Here is a 15,198-nt window from a genome sequence, read left to right as displayed (position 1 = left end):
AGGAAAAGCATCGACGAGTTCTTGCAATACACATTTGAAGCAAATGTAGATATATAGAATGCGTGATCCTTGCATTGCTTTAATTAATGGAAGCACCGATCCACCTTCCTTCCTTTTTTTTTTTTTTGGGGGGGGTGAAAAATCCCTCATTTCCAGATGCCCGCCTTTGGAGATAAGGTTCATATTTTTATTCCATTTACGATAGATATATGAGTATATTACACTGCTGTATGGTTCTTGCGCATCCCTCACCCCGTCCCCACATGACTTTTTCATAGAATTATATATCTGTCTTCACACAAAAAAACCTCAAATCAAATACCAAAACCTTTACAGACCCTCTCATCGTCTCCTTTCGCTCCAATCCATCCACTCCCACACAGTTCGTCGGGTGTGCCTGCAAAAGTCCGGGTTTACTTTTTCGCTTTTAATCTTTTCATTTATATATTGCCACATTCATATATCATGCATTTTACTGCATTGCTATTGCACTGGTCCGGATTATTCGGGAGGTGTAAAGGGAGGGGAGCAACAGGGCTGGGATTCGGGGCAGGAGAGGAGAATAAAGGGAAAAGAAAGCAATAGATATCTCAAATAATGTCTAGTAGGGGTCAGGTAGGGTTCGCCACCAAAAGCATCTCATCCTCGACCAAAAGTGAAAGAGGATGAAGGAAGAGGACGAGGAAAGGAGGCATGGTTGGCGTGAAAAAAGGGGCCATGATATCTCCTATTGGAGTCATCTCTCTCTGTTTCCTTCTCTCTTTTTGTTCTCTCTGCATTCTCCTCTTTGCACCATCTTCACCCTCCTCCTCCTCCTCCGCCTCTCAACTACTGCTTGTGGATGTCCTCGCTGCGGATGATCTTGTAAATGATCCAGTAGAAAATGTTAAAAATGAGGAAGACGAGCGGGAAGGCCACACGGGACACAGTGTCGATGCGCTTGGCCCGGCTGATGAACAGCTTCTTCATCTCCTCGATGCTCTTCTCGGGCGCGGCCGATGCCGGGGCGTTGTTGTTGTTGCCCTTGATGGCCATGCCGTCCTTGGCCTGCAGGCAGGCGGGGCCCATGCCGTAGCCGGGGAAGCTGAAGCGCCCCTCGCCCGTCTCATCCTCCTGCAACACAGGCCAAGACTCAGGCTGTTAGGAACCAGAGAAAGACATTACTGTTGGAGGTGTGTGTGTGTGTGAATGCGTTTGTGAATGGGCGTCATTTTGTGAATGAGGTGAGTACGAGCAGGTGTGGAAGGCGCGTAGGCCTATGTGTGTGTGCGAGCGCGTGTGTGCTAGACGCCAGGTCAATTTCAGTTTAGTTAATTAGACATGAAAATCAAATACCACAGATGATATGAAGTGAAAATGAAGAGTGAGAAGGCGAATCACTTTGTTACGTGACTCTGTGTCTGCATTAGGCTGAAACCTTTAGAGGGAATTTGTGTTCGTATTCCACTTTCTTCAGTCTGCATAATGTCTGCCACTGCATCCTGACTTTTTCCTCTCCTTTATTTTTTTGGATTCCTACAAATTAACATCGCTAGCTGATACGGTAAGCCAGACATAAAAGAATGAGACCTTGAAGCCAATGTAAGACGAGTGTTACCTAATTATTTTTTTCCTAAATTTCAAGGAATAATCTGATTTGCTGTCCCTCCAGGAGTTTAATGAAAATATCAACACCAGGCTCAATTCTGTCCATTCAGTAGGGAGGTGTCCAGAACATATCTAGCACAGTCTCCATCAAAAACAGGAAATGTGTACCTTCCAGCATTTCCAAGATTCTCTTAACCACCTATGTCGTGAAAGCGGGCATGCTAGTCACCACTGCGTCCGAGAGTCACCTCCGTTTGTCCAGAAAATTGCTCGGAGGTATTGCGTGCAGTCGAGTCTTAAACACACACGGTATAATTGTAAATCAGACACATCTGGATCTGCAGCAAAGCAGTTTTGATGAAACTAAATTGGTCTTCGGTTATTAAATACAAATAAATGTAAATGGCAACAGTTTATTTTACTGCTGAGCTAAAACTTCATTCAAACACAGGTCCCGCTCGGATCTACTCCATTTCAGGAGCTCAACAACAGCCATGTACCCAGGTAGTTATTTGGGCTGAGAGGTTCATGGATCTTTAAATAAAAATAGTGACCGAAGGCCTTAAAACACAAGGGTTTGTATTTTTAACTCAGCAATGCTGATGCACAGAAAGCAATCTGCACACGCAAAACACAATTTGAATACTGGTGAAAACACAAGAAACACATCCGTGATAACAACAATACAGTGACCGAAATGTGGGTTCACTAGAAAGGGAGAGAAAAAAATCATTAAGGTGGTAACTGATGAATATCAAAGTATCGTAGACATTCAGAATTTGTGTTCTCCTACAGTATGTCCATGTCTCTTCACTCAGAAGAAAAACAGACACAAAAAAATGCAGCTATATTGTTGCAGCTGCATGGACAATGTCACACCAGTTCATGAACATTGATGGTCCTGATGTTACCAGTGGTCAGTTGTGGCTGATCCGCTGGGCGAGTAGCAATTTATGGATTGGTCCTTGTGTAATGAAAGCCTGCGCTGGTTGGCTTTCTTCACAGTTAGTCATCCTCTCCCTGGATCTATAGGACTCAGAAGAGGGATGAAAAAGGTTGATATTCTATCCGTCCACTCTTTGTCCAACCGCTTTACTCCTGGACAGAGAACCATTCACCCAATTTACACCTGCAGGCAGTTTAGAGGCAAAAAAATAACCTAAGTCGCATGTAATATGCGCCGCGGAGCACCCGGGGGCAGACATGGGGAGAAAATGCAAACTCAATCTAGTGGCTTCATAGATTATGAGCTGATCAGTGATCACACTACACACCGAGCCGGTATCTTCCCTTTGTAAAAGTCATCAATATGAGCTGAAGCCCAACACCGAGCGTGTTTATCTCGCCCGTCGAGGGGAGCGAGGGGGTGAGCTGGGGTGATTGAATGGATTGAATTGATTGACGTGCGCTGTACCTCAAGGTTACGGCGTGTGCGCCGCGATTTCACCCGAGCGCGGTGAGATATTGAAAATTCTATCTGCACCGTCACCCTGCCTGCCATTATAGGAGACACAATGACTTCCTTATCTGGTTCGGAGACTCCGACACAAACGCTGTGACGGGCTGAGAGACACTGCGGGTGTGTGTGTGTGTGTATGCGTGTGGAAACTAAACGAGGAAAATAGCAGGTGCTCCAGGGTGCCCTTCAAAGTTAAAACAACACCCATGAAATTACAAATTAGCAGACAAGAAGCTCTCTGATGATTAGGAGTCATGTTTGTTTGGATTCATATTTTTCGACTTGGATTCCCTGTGGGAGCAGCCTATCAGCAGGACGTCTTTCCGGTGCGTTCTGGCTAAGAAAAAAGGAGCGTTTCGTGATCGGAAAACAAGCAGGAACGCAGCCTGAAGCAGAAGGAGCTGCTGGCAGCAGGAGAACTTAATGACTGACACAACACGTCTGCAGAAACAAATCAGCCCGCCAGTAAAAGGGAAGATGGCTCAACTCTCTACTGTGAGATCAGCCTCTAGTTGCCAGCAGCAGGAGAGAGGCAGAGTAAATGTGTGTGTGTGTGAAGGCTTATATGCTATCTGTGTATCCATAGATACAGTTCATTCAGAAAGTATTCAGACAGCAGCCAGAGCCCTGACTGGAACCCAATCGAACATCTCCGGAGAAACCTGAAAATGGCCGTCCACCGTTGGTCCCCATCCAACCTGACAGAGCTTGAGAGGATCTGCGGAGAAGATTGGCAGAAAATCCCCAAATGCAGGTCTGCAGAGCTTGTCGCGTCACACAAAAAGACTTGAGGCTGTAATCGCTGCCGAGGGTGCTTCAGCTAAGCACTGAGCAAAGAGTCTGGACACTCATGTCAATGTGGTAGTTTGGTTTTTCCTTTTTAATACATCTGCAAAAATGTCTAAAATTCTGTTTTAGCTTCGTCATTGATGTTGAGTGTAGATCGATGAGGGAAGAAAAATTAGCAGAAGGCTGCAACGTAACAAAAATGTGAAATAAGTGAAAGGCTCCGAATACTTTCTGAATGCACTGCGTGTGTGTGTGTGTGTGTGTGTGTGTTAGACCACCGGGTAGCAATCCATTTTTAGCGCCCATGTCCCCGTTCTGTCCTTGCGCCCACACCAACCCATCTATTACTGTTAATACATGTACACACAGACACACACACACATCGGGTGTCTACACATTAGCCACGATGCTAGCCGACCTCTGCCTGTCCTTCAGTGACGCTGCCAAACTATTACAGATGCTCTGCTTTATTCGCTCTGCCATGTGATTAATGTGGAGGGTGGAGGGACGTGAGGAGGAGGCGCAATGAGGAGGACAACGGAGGGACATGGGGGGGGGGTGCGACGAGGAGAGGAAAGAGAGGACGAGGAGGAGAAAAATAAGGGAGAAAGGAAGAGCCCTGCAGCCTTCAGACACCGTTCAGGGCAAACTTTCAACGTCAGAAGACCCCCTGACCGAAACCGGACCTATGCCCTTGGACATTTGTTGCATTCATGCCTGATTAGAAAATTCCTCCATTAGCACGGGAAGGACCGGGCTTGTACAGTCGATGGATGGATGGATGGACGGATGGGCAGAGGAGATAAACAGTGGGTGAAATAAAACTTTGCCCTTTGGGTTGGACAAAGGAGCTCAGTAAAACAGCTCTAAAAAAATGTTGGAAATGTGGCCGCTGAGTATCATAGTGCTTGAGGGCGTCTGCATTTCCCTGACCTGACCTAACCCCAACCTCTCCTGGCCACTGACACAGTTCCTCTACCTGCCATAAAGGGCGAGTCTTCGAGACTTATTCAGACCGGTTCATTACCATCCGGGCCGATACGGGTAGGGCACTGCGTCGCGGGTGATGTAAATAAGTCAAGTTTCCATTCGTGATGCTCTCTATGTAAAGGGCCTTTAGCTAAAGCACCTAGAGTGATGGGGGGGAAAGAAGTGGAAAATAAGAAGAAAGGCGAAGAGAGAGGAAAAACAGAATAACAGAATGAGAGGATGGAGTCAAGAAATCAAGCTGAGAGAGAAGAGGACGGACAAAAAGGTGGAGAAAGGTCGAGGAAAATCATCTGCAAAAAGGAGCCAGAGCAATGGAAGGAGGAGGAGGGACGGAAAGGAGAGAACAGAATGAGAAAAGAAGAGAAAAAAGAGGAGCGAGAGGACCTCTTAGCTCGCTCATCCATCACGCTTTCCTCTCTCGATTGAAGCATTTATACCTTCGCCTCTGCTGATGTGATTAATCGAGCAGATTAGCAGGAAGCAGAAAGCAAACTCCGTCAGGCCCGCTATCCTCCGCCATCTCCTCTGCAAATATTACCCTTTTATACTTGTTTCAGAGACCCGCATTTACATAGTACACGACCCGGAAAGGTGTCAGACCCAACTAACAGCGGCATCAGTCTCTCCTGAAACAGGCAGGAGGAGGAATTCCTTGGCTTGCGTTACGCTTTATGATCCCCCCCCCCCAGAAGCAATTCCAGCCCAGCATGGGGGAAGGAAACATATTATGAATTTGCCTTTGCTGATCCATTTTCTGGTGCATTCATTTCAAACCGTCCTCCACCCTCCCCTTCATGTCTCCCCTCCGCCTCTCTCTTCAGGCCATTTGAGGCCTTTTTTTTTTTCCCCAGGATGTTTCATTATCAATATGTCGGTGGTAGATGGATTCTGTGCAGTTGCAGTTGAGTGGAATGTCTAAGTAGATGTAAGTTTAAAAACGTTTCTCTTTTAGTCTGCGATTCTATTTATAAAGGTATTTAAAGATTTTGTCGGAGGTGCTTATAGCATTATGTCTCCGTGTTAATTTTCTTTAAATCTGTGATTTAAAGTTGGGTTGGACTGATATCCAGCCGTCGGTGGACTGTAATTCACGCCCGAGAACGCACCCAGAATCCATCTCAAGCTACCCCCTGGGGATAGTGTCCGCATCACTGCTAACATTTGATCTTATCTGTAGGATTACTGCGACTGCTGCTGAGCAGTAACACATTCGTGTCCAGTCGTCCTGTGAGGAAGACAGAGGAGAACGTTTGGTCACCTCCTCTTGTGTACAAGCACTGCGGCCTTGTATGGCGGACGCATGCCGACTGGAGCCGGGGTTTTTCATGTCGTCCATGAAGACTCCAGTTGTAGATGTACAGCAGGAGGTGCAGAAAATGCGCAGTTCCCCTTTGCTCCCCGCTTTGCTTCTATCCATCGATGCTACGGGCGTTAAAAGAAAATCGAATGACATGACGTCCCGTGATGTGGCTAGTGGTCAAGTTCAAGTGTGTCCTGGCAGTTTTCTGGGCACATCTGCCACCATCTGACTAAATACGACCCATTTTAGTATTTGAACACCTGCATACACTAGCTACAGCCAGAAAGGCTCAGTTGCCTTGTTTTTCAGAGTCAAACTTGATCACTGATGAGCTCATAATCTGTAACTTAGCTTACTTGTCTTTTTGTTGTTGACACACATCAACATTTGAGCTAATTTAGCCTTTTTCTAAACATTTTTCAAGCTCTTCTTGGCCTAAAAGTCGGACAAATCAACTGGCCGGTTAGGTAGTTATCGCCTGTGCAGCATTTGTTGTGGAGGGGCGAAGTCTTTAGCCACAGCCAGGCTACAAAAGTCTCATCAGAATGCGTAGATGTTGGGTGGGATTTATCATGGGTAAGAGGTTTTTAACATTTTTACTGTATCTTGTAGTTGTAGATGCACCAGTATCATGTTGAAAACGTAAGCTCTAAGGTAAAATGAATGAAATAGAGGCTACCGTTGCTTAAAAATGCAGCCCGACCAGGGCTCCACATCGCATCCGTACCGCTCTGTGAGCGCCACGTGCCCGGGCTAATCAGTTAGCTTATTAATTGACCTGTGTAGCATTTTTTATAAAAGAAAAATCACACATTTTGGTGCAAAGCAAAAGTTCAGTTACTGTGACAAAGGCCCGATAAAACCATGAAAGACAGGAGCAACACGCTGAGCATCCGCCTTAGTCTCAGAGCATAGAATGGTTGTGGTGACCCCAGCAGCAAATCTGGAGAATGTTATAAGAGGAATATCTGAGCCGTTTTAAAACAATGCTTCAACATGACAGTGTATGCTACAGTCCAGTTGGAATTTTTAGATACCGCAGCTATGTGTCATTTGCTTTTGGTGACGTCTGTGTTTAAAGACCCACGTCGGTTAAATTCTATAAACGCCCCCGATTATGTTTTTTCTAAAAATCTGGCAGTGAGGTTTTTGAATCTCCGTCCGTTCCCTTTTTTTCCCTCTCTCCTCCATTGGTTTCCACTGGAGCCCCCGCTTGCATTAAAGCATGGTATGTTAATGTCTCTCGTTCATCAAGCCGCTGACCTGGAAGGATTATCCACATGATCTGCTGCACCGTTCTTTTCTCTCTGCTCTTCCTCTTGCGGTTTCAGCGGTTGGATCTGAATAACATTTGAGGGCAGCCACAACACATTCAGCTTCGTGAAATAAATCTGACATTTAAATTTTAATTTCAGTCAGGGTTCACTTCAGCTCAACGTACGGTTAAATGTTCCCTTTGATTTCAGAAGGAAGAAGGATGCGAAAACATGGACATTAAACACTAAAAGCGAGTTAAATGTATGTGTATGTCGTTTTCATGATTGCTCACCAAGTGAAGTTCTGTTTGCACGTTCGCAATTTTCTTTTCACATGGTTTATTACAGAACACATACGGTTTTTATTAGTGCGTGCTTGAAAACCTGATTCAATTACATCTGTCTGTATTTTTTTTTTTGGGGGGGGGGAAATCAGCCCGAGAGGAACTCGGGTTCGATGCAGGATCGTAGACGGCCTTGTGTCCGAGGGGGCGACCTTTCAGTCTTGTAAAAACATAGACAGCCTGATGAAAAATTCACGTTTTCACTAATCCAGCGGCTTTTAGGAGCCAAGTAAGGGCAAGAGGTCAAAGCACTCTCCTCAGCCAACGGGGAGCCACATTATTCTGAATCTTAACCAAAAAATGTGCAAGTTCATAGAGTAATTTGGTCACAGTGAGTTACATTCATGACATATGTGTCGTAAGCACAAATGCAGACTGAGTATTGAAGGAAAGCGATGACCTCTGCGGCCGCTTCCACTGCAGCTTTCAACTGCGCGCTTCTCCATCTAATCAGGAAACAGTGAAAGTGCCACTTCGCAGCCAACCTGTCAGTCTGGAGGCTGAAGATCTCTGATCACTCTCCCCGTGCTTCTTTAGGCCTCCTAATCCCCACGCTCTCTTATCTGCCTTTGTTCTCAAAGCTGCTGCACAGCCTGGGAGATCAAGGCATTTAGAGCAAAACGGCATGTAGAGGCCCCCCCCCAGCCGAGAAAAGCCTAATCAAGGCTAACGAGCTGATTATAGCTGATCAATCAGAAAGTCGGTTTCCCTAATAAGGCGCTGTCGTTGTTAAACGGCCGGATGGCGTCTGCAGTAGCTGGGGGGGGGGTCACATTCCCTAAATGTTCATCTCTTTTCCCAGATGGCTGACTGAGACAGAAACAGAGCCAGCTGCAGGGGAGGCAGCCTCTCAAGGCTCACGTTGCCGAGGTGAACGAGGAGCGGAAGAGGACAGTCATCGGGCTCCAGTCGCTTTCTGCCCCGAGGCTAAGTGAAACATAGTTTAATGTACTTTCTTTACTCTGATACTGGACGTTATCTGGGACTTGTAATGTGGGCCAGTTATTCTCGATGCGTCTGACGGCAGTGATCGCGGTGCAGAATGGATAATTCCTCGCACACGATGTATTTCAATCTCGATCTAAAAACACTGATTTGCACTGAAGACCGTCCTGATTGAAATGGAGGTTAGAGGCAGCAATGTTCGACTTCCCTTTGATTTCTAGAGGGGCCCTTTCTTTTTGTCTGGAGAGCTTGTCTGTGTTAAAACAAGCGAGCTGCTGCCAGGCGGGCCTATCCTTCAAGGATGAGTGGCGCCATTGATCCGGTCCTTCTGCAGTGGCTTCGGCTCCCCAGCAGGGGGGGGTGTCGCTCCGCCTCGGCGCTCGGAGGAGCCCCCCTCCCTCCCGCCCCTCTCTCTGGGCTGTGGTGTCCGTCTATGCGATGCCATCTCGCTCTGTCTTTCTAATTAGACAGCCCTCCGAAGCAGGTATGCTCAGCGCGACCCCCCCCCTCTGTCTTCTTCTCTCTGGACTATCAGTGTCGCTCATGAATCAATAAAGCATCAGGGCAGAAACCACAGAAATCAGCGCAGCTGGGACTCCAACTGCTGCTGCTGCTGCAGCTGCCCCGCGCTGCAACGTCCAGCACTGCAAGACGAGCCCAGGTGCGGCACTGTATTCACGTCGAAGAAGGGAGGAACGGAAGCACCGTGGCACGGCCTTGCGTCTGAGTCAGTTCCGATCGGACTCCGCGGCCCCAAAACGCTGGACTATCGCTCCCAGAAGTCACGGAACCACTCGGCCATCTTCCCGGTTTCAATGCTGTGGCTGATCCGTGTACGTGCCCTCGCTGTTTCAAAGAACGGCACAAATGCGTCTCAACAGTTGCATGAAAGCCATAAAACCCTGGAGGGGGCCACTCTTCTCTCAGACTGTGGAGACCCCCCCCACTGTACTCACAGCTATTCACCACTGTAACCATGTGGCCATAATCACACTAAACCAACACCTCCAGGGAATGGTTGTTCTAATCCAGTGCTTCCTGCCACCAGAACCCAGTCATCACACAGAACTGAAGATGTGTGCTAACCTCGCCAGTGATTCCCATAAAACACTGTGCCGTAGGTCCTCGCCAATGCCGACAGAGATGACTTGGTTCCTCCCGCGGAGGAAAACCTTCTTCAGACAGCACACACGGACTGGTAATTGTGCCGTAATAAGAAATTAACATCATCCCCTCGAAGGGTGTCACTGTTGCGTCTGCAGTGACAGCGAGCGGGAATTCGGGGTATTACAGCTGTGGATCAGAAAATCAATTTGGACAGTTATCGTGATACAGGCGGCGTTGGAGCGTCGCTGGAGCGATCCACCGGTGAACACAGGATACCGCGAGACTACACGGAGCCTGCCTGCGTCTCGGCGCGCGCATGCCATTGTCAGTTTCAGGGCAACGAAGTGCTGTGGTGTAACAAGATGTCACTGCTGTCACCGATGCAGGCAGCAGGACGCCGTTCTCCAAGTTTGCGGGGACAGCAGAGCTGATTCATCGAAGGGGAAACCAAAGGAATGATGGAGAGCGGAATCAGTATTCTGGTTCCTGCCCTGGCCTATTGACCGGCAGACTGGATCAAAAAGTCCGACTGTGACAGAACCAAAGAAAAAAAGATTCTTTGGTTCTTTCACAGTCGGACTTTTTGACAATATCTGAATTTGGCAAACGCACGTGGCGAAAACATTAGGGTAGGACGGCGGTTATGGCCGATGAAGTAACGCGAATCGATCAGAAGAATCCTTCTCTGTCTTCAACAATTGCTCGCCGACCTGCCTCCTCCGACAGTGCTTGCTCTCCTACTCTCTCTCGTTTAAAAAAAAAAAAAAGGTCACTTGCTCTGCACGTTCTGCATGTGCTGCTTCATGCTGCTTCATGCTGCTTCATGCTGCTGCATGCGCCCGCAGCCCTGTGACACTTGTGTTGGGTGGAGCGTGGGACTGAATGTTGAGGAGTCTTGAAAGCTTCTCCTCGATCCGCCGGGGCTTGGAATCGTACCACGCCGCCTCCCCCGCCTCCCTCTCCTCCTGTTCTTTCCTTTTCGGAAGAGGGAGATTGGACCACGCAGTGACTGGAGGTAGCCCGGTAGCCTCAGCAGGGTGGCTGATGCGCGCCGGAGGCCGGCGGGGACAGTTCCTCTGCAGCGAGCTGAAACCTGACTGATAGCCCTCCCGGAGCCGTAACGGAGGGCTGTGGATCACATTAGATTCACATTAGAAGGACTGGACAGAGAGGTTAATTAAGAGCATGTGACGCCCCAGGACTGCCTCTCTCTCTCTCTCTCTCTCACTGCCTGTCAGTCTGGTTTCACCATCGCTGGATTTATTTCACAGCATCGCAGCTGGGATTAATGGTGATGATCTCACTGGGGGTAATCGTAATTTTAATAAGGAGATTTCATTCTTCAGTTTTTCAAATTGTGCTTGATGGAAAGCAAAAAGACCTGAGGAGCTGAATTTCACACTGAACACGTTGAATGGCTCCTCCATTCGGACTGCGTCACGCAAGCCTCTCGGCAAAATCCTATTTCAAATGCAAATACCTCAAAGTTTTCTCAGTGTCCTCAGAAGTGCGCGTAGTTTCGCAAAGCTTTGTTCTCGATGAACAGAAGGAAGCTCCTCAGCGTGTGCAGCTCTCGAGGCCTGTGATGAGATGAGGTAGTTTGTGCGCCAGCGGTGGGAAGTATATTCACGCACAGTACTTCAGTGCAGTTTTGAGGTACTTGTCCTCCGTTCTATGCTACTTTATTCTTCTAATCCACCATTTTTCAGAGGTAAATACTCTGCTTTCTACTCAGAGCCAACAACAATGTTGCACAGTTCGATACTTCAAGTATGTTTTTCTATACTTTTCTTTTTAATTCTCGTTTTGGTCTTATTTATGAATGTGATTATTTTCTTTACCTCTTGTGATTAACTGTACATCAAATGACGTTGAGGTTAAAACGTCTTCTCAGAAGTATTACTTTAACGCCCGCCTTATATAATAAAAGGTTTTAAATGCATCTCTGGAGCCCATCTGAACCCCAGTAAGACCCTTTCTTCATTAAATAGAGCATCCGACACTGAAACCACAGGGCACTACTTTCCATTTGGTTTTAAATCAAATTGAAGAAAAAAAAAAAAAAAGTCTGGTGATTCAGGCGTCCTGCAGGTATAATTTATGGAAATGAGTAATGATGCAGACTGGAATAATTCATTATACTCGGTGCATTATTTTCTAGTATGAATTGTTGTCATTTTTATACATCGATTATCTGATTACTTTTACGACACTTCGTTCTTCCTACTCTTATCTGTCTTATTCTCTGCTGCAAAGCTCTTGATCTGTTCTCATAAAATTTTCATCCAGTCTAAGGTGATGTTTCCACTTTCAGTAACATCTCTGTCATTTGGTTGATGGTTTTATTAAAGTTGCCTGACAGCGCTATCAGTACATTTTTTTTTTTTTTTTTTAACATGTGTGGCCTCAGTGTGAAAAGGCAGAAGTAACCGGACAAGTGTGTGTTCACATACATTCACTTTCCGCCACGTGTTATGGATAGAAAATCCCTGATGAATAAATCACGCAGTGTGAAAAATAGAGTCTTAAGGAGTCACTTGACTTCAGCTCCAGACAGAAAAGAAAAAACCCATCACACACACGTAATGAACCGAATATATGAAGATGAATAAAACGAAGCTCAGCCTTCGTCTTAAATTCACCTTCTGCTACACAACATGGCACAAAGAACCCCAAGGCCGAAAACAAACCATATTATGTAAGAACTCGAGGACCTGAATTTTATCCATTTTGTGGTATGGGGCGAAAAAACATCGACAAGGAATCCCTGATAACAAAAATGCTGTCAGCTTCAGAGTCGGTGTGTTGACCTCAACTGAACAGACGAGCTTCTTCATTAACAAAACTCAAATTACATAACGCAGCGATGGCCTAAATTCACCTCCTGCTTTCATCATACGAGCAGAAATAAACTGTCTAACAGAAAAATTATGCAAAAGGTTCAGTGTGCCAGATGTGGGTCAATCCTGAGCCCGAGGTCCTCTAGCTCTCCCTCTCTCTCTAGCTCTCTCTCTCTTCCTGCTGTTGGGGTGAGAGAGGGTTGAGAGACAGAGAGGTAGGCAAACAAACGGAGTGAGCGAGGCGGGTCTGGGATTGGGTCTGATTCACCTGAAAGTGCAGCGACAGCCGGACCACTAATCTACCTCTTCACCTACCATCACAGCTCAGGGGATTGGAGATTACAACAATGGGATTTAGGGTTTATACTGTTTTATTTTTATGTATTTTGTCCCTCAAACCCCCTCAGCTCCCTCACCACTCTTCCCTATTATGCTTCTGTTGACCGGGACTCTGAGACCGATGTGGAAGGAGGTTATACTCACCCAGACTCAGGCCGATTTACAAACTAAAGGTAGCGATTCGCTTATTTATTAATTCAGCTTTGTCCACGTAAGAACGATGCCGTCTGAAGGTGAATTTGGTGGTATAGAATAATTAACAACCAGGTCTTGATTGTCTTCAATGAAAAACGGTTCCCAAACTGGGGGTCAGGCCCCCCCCAAGCGGCACAAGATACATCTGAGGGGTTTTTTTTGTTTACTTTCTGAGATAACAGCGACTAAACTGACAAAGGTCAGTCTAGTCGATGTTATCTTAACACGATCTTAACATCGTTACGTTATCTTCATCAGCAGATGGAGTAACGGACCCGCTGATATTCAGTTTTCCATGTTGTTTCTGAGCACTGTTGGGATTACTTGTCCATGTTGGCTTAAGAGCTGAGGCTCAAAGTTAAGTCTTTCACCTTCAACAGCAACGGCAGCTGGGCAAACGATCTCACCTCAAAGGGCGAAGCTGTTCTGGAGCTTGCGACGTGCTTCGGCGAAGATCATGTGATATGAGCTCTGCTTTTGCTTGTGAAATCCTGGCAACCTTCTTAGGGACTCTCAAACTATTAAAACAAAACAGTTTGAGCGGGAACCATTACTAATTACACATTATTAACATATACAACCTGTGACAAGGGGTTCCGAGTGGGATTGCTTGGCTTTCAAGGGTCAAAGGCCAAAAAGGTTGAGAACCAGTGTTCTAGTTGAACTAGACTGAGAACACAACCTGCACCCAGTACAGGTAGGGACCCCAGAGCGCAAGGAGTTATTTTTAGGTGGTCAGAAGCCGAAACTAATGCAGAACAGCCTCAAGTGGTGATACCTCTAGTTACTGCTTGATACTGACTTCAAAAAAAATCCAGACAGTTCTGAAATTTATTCAAGTCCTACTTTTTTTTTAGTTCTAAAGCCTGCACCAGCCAAAAAAAAAATAAAAAAATCATTTTTTGTCATGTTTTATAGTCTGTGCCCAGTAATCCAATCAGTGAAATCCCCATGTTGGTAAATCTGCTGATGAAGACCAGACCAAACGGGTCAACACACACCAGTGATTAGTTCTCAGCAGTGCTGCACGTGGTTTCTTGTCATTTCATCATCACTGACAAGTGTTAACGATCTGCGCCGAATTTATTAGCAATGCATTTTGATAATCACGTCATTTATCAAGCTGCAAAAATGCCCCAAACTTACTTGCAGCTTCTCCAATGTGAGGATTTGGCTGCTTTTCTCTGTTTTACATCATTGGAACCTGAATATCTTGGGGCTTTGGACTGACGGTTGGACAATACAAACAGTTTGAAGACGTCACCTTGGGTTCTGGGAAACTGTGGTGAGCATTTTTTGTTGTTGTTGTTGCTATTTTCTGACACTGTATGGGCTAAAAGACTAGTCAATGATGGAAAAAAATGGCCAAAATGCATCTCAAAGAAAATAGTCCTCCCTTATTATAATAATAATAATAATGATAATAACTGTCACAATGTCCAGGCCCAATGTCCTCACTTTGCAGCACCTTCGTCATCTTACCGGCCTCCTGAGGTCCTCACAAATACGGTAACACATGGACGTGCTCACACACACACACACACACACACACACACACACACACTAAAATGTGTCAAACTCAATCAAGCAGCCTTAGTCAAGGCAGGCACGAACACATGCCCTACAACGCCCAAAAACGCACGACAGCACTCGTGGATGCACTCGTGCGTGTCCACCGGACGTATGGATACGATCCCCCTCTCTCTCTGTCACACACACACGGATTCAGCTATTTACGGACTGTTTACTGCAGGCTCATCGTGCATTTCTTGTGGGCGTTTGCATTTTCTTGCCCTCCGCCCACATAAACACAAACCACCAGTTTCACAATCAACCGGCTCTTCAATATTCCCCGCGGGCCTGACAGCTTTACTCCTTATTCAATACAGCAGCCCGGGACTGATGAATCCAACCAGACAGATAGAACTGATTGATTAAATGCTTCAAAGACAACACCGACTGAAGAAAGTAGAAGAGGGGAAAAGGGAAAAAGGAAAAAAAAAAAAAAATCTCTGATCCATCTCAACCGTCCTCCGGGGAAAAATTG

General features: G+C 46.3%; 1 protein-coding gene across 3 annotated transcripts in view; it reads right to left on the bottom strand.

Moving 5' to 3' along the window:
* Positions 1 to 271: 271 nt before the first annotated feature.
* glra1 (glycine receptor, alpha 1) overlaps positions 272 to 15,198 on the bottom strand; it is a 96,631-nt gene continuing 81,704 nt past the window's right edge. For 2 of the 3 annotated variants that reach the window (XM_040120808.1, XM_040120809.1), the window contains one exon: positions 9,179 to 9,516. In XM_040120808.1, the coding sequence (XP_039976742.1) occupies positions 9,346 to 9,516 (171 nt within the window). In that variant the 3' untranslated portion in view covers positions 9,179 to 9,345. Of the gene's footprint in view, positions 1,114 to 9,178; positions 9,517 to 15,198 lie in introns of those variants that run through there. The other variant, XM_040120812.1, reaches the window with a different exon arrangement.

The sequence above is a fragment of the Xiphias gladius genome, chromosome 23 (assembly GCF_016859285.1).
Source record: "Xiphias gladius isolate SHS-SW01 ecotype Sanya breed wild chromosome 23, ASM1685928v1, whole genome shotgun sequence".
Classification (NCBI taxonomy): Eukaryota; Metazoa; Chordata; class Actinopteri; order Istiophoriformes; family Xiphiidae; genus Xiphias; species Xiphias gladius.
This window is presented reverse-complemented; position numbering and strand designations above follow the sequence as displayed.